The 16,597-nt window shown below is 38.4% G+C and overlaps 1 protein-coding gene across 1 annotated transcript in view; it reads right to left on the minus strand.

The window, feature by feature from the left end:
* Nucleotides 1–16,597, minus strand: part of ARHGAP15 (Rho GTPase activating protein 15) — a 379,872-nt gene that overhangs the window by 305,530 nt on the left and 57,745 nt on the right. Inside the window, exon 6 of the mRNA XM_014941116.1 lies at nt 6,445–6,534. Coding sequence (XP_014796602.1) covers nt 6,445–6,534 — 90 coding nt within the window. The remainder of the gene's footprint in view (nt 1–6,444; nt 6,535–16,597) is intronic.

Genomic DNA, 16,597 nt, shown 5'->3' on the forward strand with positions numbered 1-16,597 from the left:
AGAGAAGGAAAACACATTCATTCACCCAGGATGGTCAAAGACCCATCCTTGCTCACCTAGCACTTCTGAAACAAGGGTGAAATTGCAGACCCCATAGTTTATATGAGTGCCCCAGTTACCAGAGTCTTGCTTAGTCTGGATTAGATGAGGTTCTTTTTCTTTTTCTCAGGTAGTGCTTCTACCTGATGTGCTCTTTAAAAACCAGGAGGACCTCTTTGGGTCTCGGGATCAGCTATTGTCAACACAGGTAAACTGATTACAATTAAATCTGCCTTTTTCATACACCAAAAATATGAAATAATTTTAAAAGAAACAACAATCCAAGCATCTCTAAGTGCCTCTCAAGGCATCTCTAAATGTCTCTCCTTTTTATCACCTTAAAACATCATGTTAAAATCTTTTGAAGGCAAATTGACTTTACAATTGTATAATGTTTAGAATGCATATTGTGTGCAATTTTCTATTTTCTGCAAAACTTTCCCTGCAATCAAGGATACTTTTCTTCTTACACTATGTACTCTCTCACTTAAATTTCTGTTTTAATCAGCAATAAAAAATTGGCATACAGGTACACAACAAAAACACAGCTCAACTGCCATTACTTACATACAGTCCTGCCCATCTTTGCATGCTAAGAGCACTGCTATAACAGCAGATTCCTAAAGCAAAGTTCATCATCTGAACTGCTGGACACCTCAGAACATTTGGGGACTCAAGTAAGACAATGAACTAAAGAAAGCAATCATTTATAGCTTCTGGTTTAAAAGAAAGGAAAAGACAATAGAGCAATGAGTACATTTTAATAAAGACTATTTTTCAACAGATGTGAATCAGAAGCTATTAAAAAAAAATGTCCACACAGCTATACTATTATAAAATTAGAAAAAGAGTCTGGTCCCAGAACCCTGAAATAAGCATATTTAAAAATGTATATTTAAAGTCTCCACCGTTCACAGCTCTGATTCTACATTTTGTTGGCATTTCTGCCAAATAGAGGTAGTATACGTGGCTTTCAAAATAAAAAACATTAAGAATAAAGATAACTTAGGGAAAGGGAAAAAAAAGCAGGGGGTGGGGTGGGGGAGGGAAAGAAGACAGATGTTCACAGGTCTTGTATTTGGGTTACAAAAGAAAATAGCTGGTATATGGAGAGGTCAGGAGACTGTCTGCATCCATCCATTAGGTTTTACTGAACATTTTGGCAGGGTTTTTTCTGGTAAGGTCACTAAAAAGGAGTTGAGAGAAACAGAAACACAAAATAGAGACCATTCCCCATTGCTGTATTGAAGATTTTAATAATGTATATTTAAAGTCTCCACTATTCACAGCTCTGATTCTACATTTTGTTGGCATTTCTGCCAAATAGAGGTAGTATACGTGGCTTTCAAAATAAAAAACATTAAGAATAAAGATAACTTAGGGAAAGGGAAAAAAAACCAGGGGGTGGGGTGGGGGAGGGAAAGGAGACAGATGTTCACAGGTCTCGTATTTGGGTTACAAAAGAAAATAACTGATACATGGAGAGGTCAGGAGACTGTCTGCATCCATCCATTAGGTTTTACTGAACATTTTGGCAGGGTTTTTTCTGATAAGGTCACTAACAAGGAGTTGAGAGAAATAGAAACACAAAACAGAGACCATTCCCCATTGCTGTATTGAAGATCTCCTGCTTATACCAATAAAACCAGCATACTTCTTACTCAAAAATATACGCTTGAACATCCCTAAGATGGTGATTAAGACTGTTTCTTGTGCTTTTTCAAAAACTAATTATAAGTTTATTATTTAAAGAACCTCTTGCTGACACCATCTAATAACTGTGTGATGTGGCTAAGTCTTTTAATTAGGAAAAAATATATTGAGGTCCCTGGGATAGAAATTGAACTGCAATCACAGCAGTAACCTCCAGAAGTGGGCAAAATGCTATACAGATATTTTAAAACCACCCCAGGTCCATCTGCATTACTAATTCAAAGCCAGCAGAGGTTACTCCACACCTGGAAGAGCTGTGGGCAAGAGCAGGCTCAGGAAACAGCCCTTTCTTCAGGGCAGGTTCGGGACGGAGAACATGCTCCGGCCACTGATAAGGACCATCAGAAGCTTCACATCTCACTAAGGGCAAGGTGACACTCTTAGATTTGCTTCCTCTATGCAGAATTTACATTTAAAAATATACAAAGAAATCCAAAAACCGATCCCAACCCAAGCCCCTCCACATGGCGCCCTCAGTGCTTCCTCTGGAGAGATCATGGAAAAGAAAACGATCCCTCCCATGGCAAAAAGCGGTGACTTAAAACATTCCTGGGAGGCGTCCAGATACCATACTGATCCTACAGTATGTAGAACAAAATAGCTTATCATTCAGATTATCCTCTTGGACAGAGCTGGATAGCTTCAAGGACAAGGGAGTTACCCTAGATCCGCGCCATAAATGTTATTATATATGAAACAGCTGCAAGATAAATTCTTTCATATTACACATAGGTACAGTTGTACTTTCAGCTGTCTCACTGTTGAAATACTGTATGTCTTACATGGATTTCTCTATTTGTAAAATACACTTATAATTCTTAGTTGCGTATGAATGAGTAACCCCTTACAGCTGCAGTGTATTTAGAAAAAACACCAAATCACGCAAGACCCAGGGCATAGAACTCCAGAAATTCTTCATATGAAACCTTCCTAAAAATGAACTTAATGAACAGGGGAAAAAAAAATATTACTAAAGAAACTAAAAAATGTGTGTTAGTTGAATGAATCACACTATTAAAAGAACAAAACAGCTTCACCAATTCCCAAGTATGCTGCTTCTGACCTTTTTTTGCACTCTTCACCTCTCTCTCATTTTTCCTTTTCTTTTTTTGAATCATCTAAGAGAAATCTTCCAAAAACCTCTTCAAGGAAATAGTCTACAGCCACAAGACTTCGTGCAAATGGAGCTCCAGAATTATGCAGCCAGAGGTCAAGAGCATGTCTTCCACGATGTCTGGGCTGGATTTGAAATTAAAAGGGCTGCTTGACTTAGCATAGAGGATGAGTAAAGCAGGGGAAAGGATCAACTCCAGTTTAAAAGTTTACTAGAAGCAGAAAACATTGAATATTGAGAAAATCTGTAAACTAACCTAGTTACTGGTGCCTCAGCAGCCATATTAGTACTGACTGAAAAGCAGCCCATCATGTTATTTTCTTTTATGATAACCCACATCAAAATGCACCTACCCAATATCAAACTAAGCCAAGTAAAGGAGAGAAGAGAACGACAGAGTGACATAGTCGCTGTTTCTGTTCCAGTTGCTGACTGACAACACTGCCATCCCTTAACATGGTTTTATTTAGTTATTACAACCATCTCTCTGTAAATGACACTTAGGATTATTTAAGATTATGTTGTAATCCTTTTAATCCTCAGTGCTTTAAATTTCAGGCTAAACACCAAAGAGCAAACTAGCACTTAGCAGAAATATTTAAAGCATGTGATTTGAACATAAATCTTCTTTTATTCACCACTCCTCTGATGAAGACCTAGTGTATCACGTCATTCAGCCAGCGAGAACAAACAGCACGGTGTCTCACTGCAAACTGCTACCTTTCCCCACATCATGTGAAGCTGTTTCTAACCAGTTCTTTTCCCTGGTGCTAGTTATATCATTAATAAAATAAATGAAGGGAAATCAGAAGGTTATATTTTATAAGATGTGCATATTTTCAGTTACTATTAAGGAAAACTTGAAAAAAAAAAAAAACCTCAGCGTAATATGTTCATCAAGAACAGAAATAGATTGCATGCACAAATTGGATAGTGTGAGAGACAGATCAGACTTATCCTGTTAAAGAGGGAGTAGCTCAATTAAAATGAGTGGAGTAACACAGCTGAAAACCTCATGATCAAGACCAGAAACCCAAATCTGCCTGAATACCATTTCCTCTTTTTTTTTTCCCCCCTGCATCGATCTTGTTTCCAATTAGTTTTCTTTATGATACTCCTATACTCCATCTTCTTGTTACCATCCATTAACTGTCATATGCTTAGATTGTAAATTCAAGATTTCCTTCTTTTTCTTCAAACCAAAATCTCAATAGTCATTTTCTATTTCTAATCTATAATTCATGAACACAAATTGAGCACCCAGGCTAAATCAAACTCAAAATTCTGTGTCTACTCCTAGTACAACATATTAGCAGAAAGCAACCATTGCTCTGCTTGAATCAGAAAATAATGTTTTATTATTCAGAAAGTAATGAAATAAAACCCCACCAACTACGCTTTCTTGCCATGCTTTGAAGATATAATCACACTTATTTCTGATCATTTCAGAGTTAGGCAGCTAATGTATTTAATCACATGGCAATGCAATGCATCTATATTTAGGTCACAAAAAAAAATTATAAAAAAAATCACCCATGTTCTTTTCATTTCAACAAAGCTATGAATAAGTAGACATATATTATCAATCTTATTCCCACCCACTAGGGATAAGTGGATCATCAGAAGTGTTTCCTGAAATATTCAGTATCCAGGTACAAACTGACCTCTCCGCTTTCGAACTCGCCTTGGATTCCCTCCAGACTATCTCATAAATCTTCGCTCGCTCTCTCTCTCTCTCTAGTCCCCTTCCCACTCTATCTGCTCATGTAGCACCAGTCTCGTTAAGTCCTTTCCTTTCCCAAAATGTCACCACTACTGATGCCAAAGCCTTCTCCTCTTTCGCTCTTACCATCTGGCATAATCTTCTTGTAGCTCTCTGTCTAAACAATGCTCCATCCCTTTTCAAAATGTGTCTTAACATATGTCCTTCCTCCCATGCTTTTACTTCTTAATGTCTCTCCCACTCACTTATTGGCTTGATGAAGACGCGTTTTAATGGGTTCAAAGAGTAGTGCATGAGTTTCCTTTCTCACATTATTCTGATTCAGTGGAGTTACACCTCACACTAACAGAAGTGAGAAGAAAATGCATTGCAAAGTCTTCGTACCACCAGTTTGGTAAATCAATAACAGAGCTTCATTTGTCGTTACATTGGAAATGTATTAGTTGCAATGAATCACCGCTCCAATATGCATTTCCAAACAGAAATTTTGCTTACTGCAAAATGAGGGATAAACCCTAGAAGCTCAGAAGACTTGTCAGTGTGCTCAGGGGGTTGCAGGAGTGAAGGCTAAGGTTATACTTAATCACGTTCCAAGTGAAAAAGCTGAAGATTGACAGCAAAACCAAAATATTTATTCTAAAAATACCTAGGAAATGACAAAGCTCCAAGTGTTGTCTCAAGACAACCTGAAGGATGTGGGGGGTAGAGAAGCATAAGTCTCACTGTCTTGAAGAAGAGGAATATTGCTAAATATTGCATGCGCTTCAGAAAGATGTCTAGAAAAATAAACCTTGAAAAAGTCTCTGTAACACCCAGTTGACCCAAAGAGGTTTCTTTTCAAGAAGCCGTGTACAGTCCCTTAGGGGGTTTTGTGTGTGGTGGTCTGTTCTTAAACCCTGGACCCAGACACAGTTGGTTCCTCCAGCATGTTTCACTTGGTGATGATGCCAAAGGACTATCTGGTAACTAACAGTATCCTGACCCTGACATGTTCCCTTCTGTGCCTCTCTTCCCTTTATTGTTTGTATTGTTAAAAATTCTTAATGTTAAAACTCTGGGAAACAACCCTGTTCATAGAGAATCATATTTTGATGTGGCTTGATGCAACTTTTAGTGGGGAAAAAAAAAAACAAAAAAACCCAAGCCCTTTCTACTGATATTCATGGGAGCTGGATTATGTCCAAAACCTGAAAATTTTGCAATAAACTATTTTAGCCCCTAGATCCTGGAATGTGAACCTTGCAGTAACGCTTTTCTCGTCCTTTCATCTTCTTAGGCCTTGATCCTCCCTTTCAATTCAATGGGATTTAGATGAAGTAATTAAATAATATTATTTTCCATCAATGAAGAATAGTCCTATGAGAAATACGTGTCCTTCTATGCTGGCCCTGACAGAGGCAAACTTTTAAAATCCTCCCCTCCCCTTCCAGACATGAACCTGGGTCATCACCGTCTGAGGACCCTGAACAGCAATAAAAATAAACAGAGTAACCGCACTGTGTTGGAGCAATGCTTGTACAAGCAGTTTGAAGAAGTTGTGTTTATGGAAGTCCTTTAGGTCAAGATTCTAGGCCTGAACCCAAAGCAATTACCTACTAAGTTTTAAAAACAAATGGAATATAGAGCATTAATCAATAAATCAACAGGTTCTCAAGTGTTTAGGAGACTCAGTCATCAGAAATCCTTCTCTTAGAAAAATAGTAAACCGATGCTTGATAAAATGTTACACTCCTGTATTGGTAAGAAAAACGCTGTATTAAATCAGTCTCTAGATATTAAACCCAAGGAAATAAAACCTACCTCTTAACAGAGTTTATACTCAAATGAGCAATGAAATGCATACGTTGCCTCTTACCTGAAAGACGTTCTTTCTGCTGGATTTCTCTGAGGTCCACTCAATGCGAGCACCACACAAATCCACACACTCGGGTTTATATCCTGGTTTCTGGAATGAAAAAAAAAATCCACCATGAATATGGCTTGACTTTTCCCAAATGGGCACAGTTATCAGATAAAACAAGGATAGATCAAGTTCAAGTGACAGATTATTGCAGCACAGCTGCTGGTATTACTGAAAAGAGTTCATTATTGCCTGGCATTATGAAGTCACCACTCCTTGAGGTGGTTATTTAGGTTGACACCATATTGAGGTGTCTTAACTCAGAAATAAGGTTCTTATTCTACATACCTAATTTTAAAAAATAGTTAGATGGCTTAAAAACCAGTCTAATATAACATACAATAGATCAAAACACAAATGCATACACATTGACCAGATATTTTAGATGCTTACTTTGCAAAACATCTTGAAAAACATTTGAATTGAAAAGGTAAAATTTTGCGTTTTTTCTAAATGCAAATTTAAACTGATGCAGTTGGAAAGGACAGAAATTAGACGAGAACATACATCTCGTCTAAGACAAGCTATCTCCTTTCTCCAAACAAATTATCATTTCTAGCTTCTAAAAAAAAAAAAAAAAAAAAAAGGGAAAAAAAAAAAAAAAAAAAAAGAGGCTTTAAGGGCATGTGTGACACCCAGAAAGAGCTCAACACTTGGGTAGCTCCACACACTTCGCTGCTTTGCAGTGTCGATCCCTGCGTCCCGGAGTGACACAGCTCTGCCTCCCCAGCTCCTCCGTATGGATGCAAATAATTCAAAGAGGAGATTTGTTTGCCTGTATCATTTATATTGCTGGGAGTTGGTGTAAAGCACAATAATCCTCATTTGCTATCTAAGCTCCTTCTCCAGGGACTCTGACTGTGCAGGAGTTCTGGTAAAGTCCGTGTAGTTTAGAGTAGCCTTCATAGATTAGGTTATTGCACATCCCAGACAATGATAAAAATACTACTGTTAACCACATAAAGCACTAATAAGCCCCTTTTAGGTAAGATATGAAGTAATATCCACATAACATAATTAATCAGCTTGATGCATCTTTTTTCCTCTGTTGTTCTTCAACCATTTTACCTTAAAAAATGGCATTGGTGATAAAGAAAATGGACTTAATAGAAGAAGTTACAGTGGCCAGTCCAGCATCAACCACATAATCAGCTTTCCAAAGATTGCTCACTGAATTTCTCTGATGTTGTTATTAAAGGCCAAAAAAAAAAGTGTGTGTTCTCCAGGGTGCTTTTGAGATGGGTAGAAAAGGACCTATTTAGGTTAAAAGAAGCAGAGAAAGAAATCCTGGTCAAGTAATTTGCAGCCAGAGTCTCTGGCATTTTTCAGTACTGCAGTTGTAATTATCTTTTACATTTGCCAAACCATAAAACCACCATGGTTCAGCTCCTCTAAAACTGACAGTCCTGCATGTCTTTGTTCCTTCCCTTTATTATTTTTTTTTTTTAATAGAAAAAATATGCTATTCAAAACAGAAAGATGTTCTTGCGGCTAAACCACTGGAAGACCAGGGTTTGGACTTTTTTCCCCCAACTCTGCCTCAAATATCCTGCCTGGCCTCTGACAAGAGCTTAACCTTTCTGCATTTTTAATAACAGATCAAAAACTGCAGTATTGGTAATTGACTTAACAAAGAAGTTGTGAAATTTAATCTGTTAATATCTGCATGGCAAAAGCAACAAAGCTGAAAAACAAATAGACAAACATCATCTACTCAAATATTCAAATAGGGAAAAACTAAAAAATGAATATTCAGTATTCCAGTGGTATATTTTGTAAATAGGGCTATGGTGCCTACTTGGACTAGATCATTCTCCTTGGCCAGGAGATACCCCTGGGAAGTTTCCTTCCCCAGATGCCATGCAATCATAGAATGATTTGGTTCAGAAGGGACCTTAAAGATCATCGAGTTCCAACCCCCTGCCCTGGGCAGGGACACCTCCCACCAGACCAGGCTGCTCAAAGCCCCATCCAGCCTGGTCTTGAGCACCTCCAGGGATGGGGCAGCCACAACTTCCCTGGGCAACCTGTTCCAGTGTCTCACCACCCTCACTCTAAAGAATTTCTTTCTAGTATCTAATCTAAACCTCCCCTCTTCCAGTTGAAAACCATTGCCCCTTGTCCTTTCACTGCACTTACTGACAAAGAGTCCCTCTCTGTCTCTCCTATAGGCTCCCTGGAGGGCCTGGAAGGCCGCTATAAGCTCTCCCCGGAGCCTTCTCCTCTCCAGGCTGAACAACCCCAGCTCTCTCAGCTTGTCCTCACAGGAGAGGTGCTCCATCCCTCTGAGCATCTTCGTGGCCCTCCGCTGGACCTGTTCCAACAGATGCATGTCCTTCCTGTGTTGAGGACTCCAAAGCTGGACACAGTACTCCAGGTGGGGTCTCACGAGCACAGAGTAGAGGGGCATTCAAATCCATTAGTTTCCAATTTTGAGACCAGGATGTCGTGTGAGACAGTATCAAACACTTTGCACAAGTCCAGGTAGACAACATCTGTTGCTCTGCCCTTGTCCACCAAGCGTGTAGCAGTATCCTAAAAGGCCACTAAATTTGTCAGGCACGATTTCCTCTGGTGAAACCACGTTGGCTGTGTCCAATCACCTCCTTATTTTCCATGTGCCTTGGCAGAGATTCCAGGAGGATCTGTTCCATAATCTTGCCAGGCACAGACTGGCCCGTAGTTCCCTGATAACCAGGTCTGCAGTTGTGCAGCCAGTCATGAACATGCAACACATCCTGGTCAGAGTGGGTCACCTTGCTTGTTTGGAAAAAATTGCCCAAAAGAACAATTTGAGTCTGAAAATACTTTAACAAAGAAGGGCAGCTTCATTCCATCAGTGGAAAGCCATGAGAAATTTTGGAAATACACAATGAGATGACAAGAAGAGATTAAAAATTAGACAAAAACACAGATGAAGTTTCTTGATAGTGAAGGCTACTGGGCTACAGAATATTTTCCTCAGGAAAACTGCCATGGCATTTCACAGTGAAGTGAGAAAAAACAATGGAAATCCCAGGAAAGTTTTGTAGGAAGGTGGAATAGTGAACTGTATAGGATTTTACCATCTCTAATTTCTATGGTTGTACAAAAAAAATATACAACAGCAGAACTTGGACTCCTCTGTGCACTCAGTGCACACACAATTTAATTTTGTTGTTGTAGCAATCTGGAGTTTGTTTATAGCTTGGATTTTGTAATAAGCAGAAGAAAATTATAAGTATGTGTGTCTGCCTTTCCAGAAAGGATGGGATGGTGTTGGAAAGATGAATGCCCTTCTGCTATGTACAATAATCAACTGGAAAACTTCTCTTTTTGGAGAATTTAGCAATTCTGCCCGTAACGGGATATGAGGCGTCTATGAACTCCATATGAGATTCACGGGTTCAGCATTGTATATGTGAAGCTTCTGATGAAAACTACACGCAAAACCACCCAGATTCATCAAGCCTGAAACCGTCCATCGTGCCCATCAGCCCTTCTCCTGCACCTGGGGGAAGGACAATGGGAAGCCCTGCTTAAATCCAGAGGGAAAATTGCCTAGAAATTAATTCTGGCCTAAACATCGTCCTGTTACGTAGTTAGCTTTCCAATTTCTGCATTACCCAGAGACACTGTGAGGGAGAAAGTTAAGGTTACTGGGAAAGCCCGAGCCCTCTGCGTCCTTGCTTTGTGTTCTGCAGTCAGAGCAATTATGTTATATCAGTGTTGTTGGAGGGGGTTATGCTGTAAATTGATACAAGTGTCTGCTACAATGAAATCTTCCTAAACATGAATATGGATTTCAGCAGCATTTTCACTCACTAAATTACTTTGCAGATGGGCTAATAACCTGAGGTTAAAATAACCTCTGTTGAATAAACTATCTCAGGGAATAAACAGACTACTTTTTCTTGGTCAGAAAGACCAACTGATAATAGAATTTAACACTGGTAGGAAAGAATGGAGCTGTGATCCTTTGAGATCACAATGTCCTTAATTTAAAATTAAAAGCAAGCTATACTCATATCAATGCAAAACAAAAAAAAAGTGTATCAAAAGCATGACCACAAATTATCAAGGCAGCATCAAAACACAATGATTTAACTACATGACATGTAAACTTGCATTTTCAGTAATATTTGCCAACAAACTCATTTTCTGAATGTCTCCTCCATGTGCTTTAATTGTTGTGCTCTATTACTAATAAAACTACCAGATACTGTCACTACCTTCATCAGAAAGATCTTAGTCTTCTCCATGCAAATCAATAGGAAAGTTGTTATATATGAGTCCTACATCTGCGATCATACAAAGGAACAACAACAAATTCCTTTTAGCCATTACTAGTTCTTTGTGTTAGAATATTAGAGATTTTGGTAAATATAATTTTAAATCACCTCTAAATGTTTTCCTATCACCAGGAAAAGAGGTATGATTAGGACGTGCTCCCATTTCTCTCTCTCCTGTTGTCTTTACTGTGAAATGTCATTCCTCTGTAATGATACTGTCTTATTCTAAATTTTCACTTCATGTACAGTATTTAAGAATTAATAATTAATGAATTAATATCTTTATAATACAAAGGAACATTAATCTTTTTGTTAAGTCACATCATTTTCCTGATAACAATAAAAATGCTTTGTTATGAGTCATACTGTCGTGAATGAACATTGCCTCTATTACATTATTTAATTAATGGTTGAGCTCCCCTTTTTCCAAAGTAAACTACAGATGGGAAAAAAAAAAAGTAAAATCAGTAAACAAATGATTTCTAATGAAGCCTTTTTTGTATTATTTCCTTTCCACTATCAAAATTATATTTGGTTAAATGGTTTACAAAGGAAATAAGCATTTCATCTGCTTTATCAGATGAGATCAACATGCCGGTTTAGCTTTTTTGATGTGTGAAATTTGGGGTTAGGAAACTGGGTAATAAGATTTTGAATACTGACAACTCTTGTTGTTTTCAAGATTTACCCAATTTGTTTATTCACCATTGCATAGAAGTTATGTGCAATAGACAGAAAATGTAACTTAAACAGCTTTTTCTAACCTAGTGAAAGTTGATTTCACAGCCCCAGTGTTCAGACATAACATGGAATAAAAAAATTTTTAAAAAAGAAAAAAAACTTTTTTTTTTTTCCTTATAATGAGCAAATTCTCAATATGTCTGTGTTCTTCCTAACATAGGGAACAGAATATGGTATCTCACCAACTGTGAGCACTGGGGATGAAGTAGGATCTTCTGGGAAGTCTGTCCCTTTCCCAGAAGATCCTTTCTCATAACACACCTTAATTTTTTAAGTTAAACAGATTGAGATCTGGGCCAGAGGCATATTCTGCAGGCAAGTCTACTTTAGCATCTAAATCCTTAAATAGGCAATGGGAATTTTAACCATGTCTCAGAGCAAAATCAAGTCCCTGTGTGTAGAATTTCCACTGGTCCATTTATCTTCTGGGATTTGGGTGAGTGCTTGCAAAGAGAGATGAGAAGTAGTAGTAGGTAGAAGTGTAAACCAGCTAGCAAATTATAAGATTAGTTCTAGTAAGTTCACCTGCAACATCTTTTTGTTTTAATAACATCTAAATCAACTTCAAGGAAAACATGATTGTGGAAATAAATATTAATTCAAGCTATAGTATTTTCATGGGTTTGGAAAAGTAGTATTTTCCTGCTGTACAGGCACAAACACAAGCAGAAAGTACCAGATTTCATCCTGTACTTGTTCTTATTGTTTGGTCTATTTTTATTTTTCCGTGACCCTCATCTTTCCAAAAAAAAGCAAGGCATGAAAAGGTGTTCTTTAAAGCTGATTTATGGCAGGTGGCATTGATAGATCACAAATATATAGAAGAAAATGTTTGTATCACCTGCCATGGAAAAAAATGGCTTATTGTTTGTGACTCCTGCCAAAGAGAGCACCTTTGTGGCCACCCATCATGCCAATGAGATTTGGCAGGTTTGATCAGGCCTTGAGAGCCTTTCACAACGGGGCTTTGTCAAACCTGTCCCTCCGCTGCCCACAGTGTCACACATTTACCAAATTCCCCCTTTTCCTGCCCGCATTCAGGTTCATAGGCTCAAACTCGGCAGTAACTAGCACTGAAGGGGTACGTGCCGTTATTGCTTGCTCAATGTAGCTGTCACATCTCCGAAGACTAAGATCAGTGGTCTTTCCTTGGGGCACAATAAAAAGGTACTGCAAATTTCACTTTGTAGTAACTACAGGCTACAGAAATTGCATTAACTGCATTAGATGGAGTCATAGAAATATTCAGGAAGGTTAGCGGGATATGGTAGATGTCACATTTATACTATGATAAAAAATCACTTTGCTAACTTATAATGTTTTCTGCTTTGGTAACACCCTATATTAAGGTGCCATTTATAAATAATTTATTATTATTTATTAATGTATAAGCCACTTTATAGGATGGTAGATAACAACTTAAATTCATGTATTAAAGATGCACATACATGGTTTAATACAATTTACGTCTCACAATATCCTTTGCAACAGATTCTCATCGCATCATCTGTTAAGCATTTATTACTAATGCATTTTATAACATACTTTATAATACATTATTTGAGGAAGTAGCTGCATTTAGTGATCATTTTCATAAATAAGAATAAAGCATTTATAAATGGCACCTTAATTTAAAGTGTTACCTTCACATTACTGGATAGTCACTCACCATTTGTCTCACTTTACAATTATTCTCAAAATGCACCTCTTAATAAAGGGCATGCTAAGTCTTACTTCTTCTCATACACTCCATCTGATTAAAAGTTTATCAAGGCATTTTCCTTCAGCTGCTCCCAAACCTTTGAAGGTTGTCAGCTCGCTCCGAATTTGTCTTATGTAAATACCGAAATTTTTATGCTGAAATAACATTTGCAAGGAAGCTGAAGATATTAGATGGTTGATTACCTACCAGGTTGGCCAGTGCCGGCTGCTTGGATTCTTTGTAGAATTCCATTTTCCGAGCTGTGAGGACAATCCATGATGTGGACCAGTTTTTCCTTAACAACAAAATAAAATTTAAAAAAGAAAAAAAATCAGTAAGGCATGCAAGCAGGAGGTAAAAAATGTTCCATCTGTAGACTTGGTTTTTAATTATTTAATGTCAGAGACAAAAATGGTCTAAAGTCAGTATCAGCAGTGCAGTTCCACCAATACTGATGGAGTTGCACCATCCTTATTATACCTAATGTGGCTCAACAAAGCTTGAAGGCTATTTGAGGGCCCAGGGAAGAGCTGTTAAAAACTCTTTTTCCTCTCTCTCCCTTTTCCCCTAATCCATTTGAATTGTCTCTGTTTAGGTATTCCTGTTTAAGTATTCTTAAGTATCTCGAATACACCCAGCTTTTATTCTAGCAAAACCTGGCTTTGTTGAGTTTAAAAGGCTGTTGGTCTTCTTCATTGTGCTCACTTCCAGATCCATCTCAAAGCTCTGCTGCACTCAATATCCCATCAAACTGTACATCAGGCATAACAACAGATGGGTTTTCCATTAACGACTTTCTTATTTAACATGTTTCAGTGGTCAGTTTAAGGAGCTAACCAATACTACCGGTGAAGCCCTAGTGCCACTGGCTTTATCAGAGGAACTTGCACTCACTTCAGAGTGGGCAGGGTCTCACCCAGCACCTTCTAGTGATCATCCCTAAAATATAGCCAACAAGAAGCAACAGTGAAAGAAAGTCACTGCGAAGGAGGTGAATACATTTGGAGAAAGCAGGGCTACATTTTTAATGTCATATTAATGGGGAAAAAAAAATAGAGATACATTGAGAAAGAAACAGTAGGGTTTTAGAGAATTACCTGATCATCACTGGCAAATATTTTCCCACAAAAGGACAGTGTTTGTAATTCACTTTGAAATTTTCAGCTACATTTATAGCTTGTATCCATAGCTAATGTGAACTATTGTCATAGCTGTGGATTGTGCATATTGGCGTTAAGAACAGTTCAACCTCAGCTTATTATTTTCTAAAGTATCTTTAGGAAACCAGTGCTGTAGCTGAGAATCACCATCAAGGTAGTGAACATAAGTTGTCTCTTTGTAAGAACAACTTCAGTTGTCCTTAATTTTCATCTTTTTTTTTTTTCCCCTACTCAAAAGATCTTGTAAGCACACAGGAGAGTAAGTGACCAAGTATGCTGTGTGCCTGTTTAAACAGATTTTCCTGTGAGTTGGATATCCTGGATAAATGTAGATTACCAAAGGATTAAAACCCTTGGGACACAGCTTAGATTCAGTACCCAATTTGCACCAAATGCCTGACATTAGCCATGGAGGGGAACATTTCTGTGTCATGGCCACTTCTACCAGCCAGAATGTCAGCTCCAGCTATTTGTGGGGCACTTTTTTCTACCTGAGAAATATAAATCAGCAATTGCATTTTGAGTTCCCAGATTTGTGTGCAATTTTTTTTAAAAAGTCAAATTTCTGATTAAACTAACTGAGAAGTTTTCCAAGATTTGAAAACATTTCATTTGAACCTGGATCTCATGAAAAAAAAAAATGCAGTCCTATTTATGGTTTTGAAATAAGAAGCCAACAATAAAGAAATATAAAATGAATAAGTATTTCTTAAGCTGTATCAGGTGATGTATCATGTTTTACCTAAGTTTCATTCTGAATTTTAAGCAGAGAATGCTCTAATTCCATCAGGAATAAGAAAATTTAGTGGTTTTGCAAAAGACTATAGGAATTATAGAATCTATGAGAATGTAACTGAATTTCATCATATTATCTGCAAGAATTCTTTCCCCAAAATTTAAATTCCTCAGTTCTTTTATTCTACAGTTGCTTCATTTAAAAATGATATTTTAAAATCAAAACTTCATTACTTTTGTGACCTAAAGATAAAAGGTATATAAACCACACAATATTTCTATCACTTTTTCCATAAAGTCGTCCATCAGTTTTAAAAAAGGAAAAAATATCCTTTAATTTGTACTAGTCTCTATACAGATGGGCACACGTTGTATTCCATGGGATATGCACAGTGACCTAAGGTTTTCAAGCTCTTTAGAAAAGTCTGTTCACAATATTCCAATTATTGCCGTGAGGCACCAAAATATCAGTATGCAAAGAAGACCCAGCTAGAATTAATGAGGATATTGTGTGAATTTGTCTATAGCTACAAGGTTAAATCCATGGCTGAGAGCCGCTGCAAGGTGCAACCCAATTTCTGGGGGCTGCAGGAGGAGGAAAGGCATTTGCATTCTGTCAAACGAACACCTGATGGCAGCACGTTATAGCTGCAGTGGTGCTCACAATCTCGCAGGCTATTTCAAAATGCGAGGCTGTTCAGGGCTATTTATTTCAAAATGCAAGTGGCCGAGCTATGCTGTGCCCACGCTGAGCAGACGCGCAGCGCCAAAGCCACGGAGATGCTCTGTGCACCCCATACACAGGGAAGGTAAAACTCCCTCCTCCTCCTCCTCCCCTGGGCTTGTTCACAGGTAATGCACAGCCGATGCACACTCTGCTGAAGCTTTTGCCAGCACCCAAAATACCAGTTTCTGTTGGCATCCAGCTGCAGCAGGCTTGACCAAGTGTTGACAATGTTCTTGCTTCAAGAGGTTGGAGTAGGTGACCTCCAGACTCCCTCCTCAATGAACATTTCTAGGATGCTCATGGTTTAGCAGTACAAAGGTGTGAGGGGTCTGGAGAATAAGTCTGATGAGGAGAGGCTGAGGGAGCTGGGGTTATTCAGCCTGGAGAAGAGGAGGCTGAGGGGAGACCTTATTGCTCTCTACAACTACCTGAAAGGAGGGTGTAGAGAGATGGGGGTCGGTCTCTTTTCTCAAGTCACAGGCGACAGGACAAGAGGAAATGGCCTCAAGTTACGCCAGGGGAGGTTCAGGCTGGATATTAGGAAAAATTTTTTCACTGAAAGGGTTATCAGGCATTGGAATGGGCTGCCCAGGGAGGTGGTTGAGGCACCATCCCTGGAGGTGTTCAAAAGACGGGTTGATGTAGTGCTGGGAGGTATGGTTTAGTGATGATGCTCCTTGTTATTTGTGTGGGTGTCTATTTTTGTCAGTTAGGTTGATGGTTGGACAAGATGATCTTTAAGGTCCCTTCCAACCTAGAAGATTCTGTGATT

This window comes from Calidris pugnax, unplaced genomic scaffold (assembly GCF_001431845.1).
Source record: "Calidris pugnax isolate Ruff unplaced genomic scaffold, ASM143184v1 scaffold60, whole genome shotgun sequence".
Taxonomy (NCBI): Eukaryota; Metazoa; Chordata; class Aves; order Charadriiformes; family Scolopacidae; genus Calidris; species Calidris pugnax.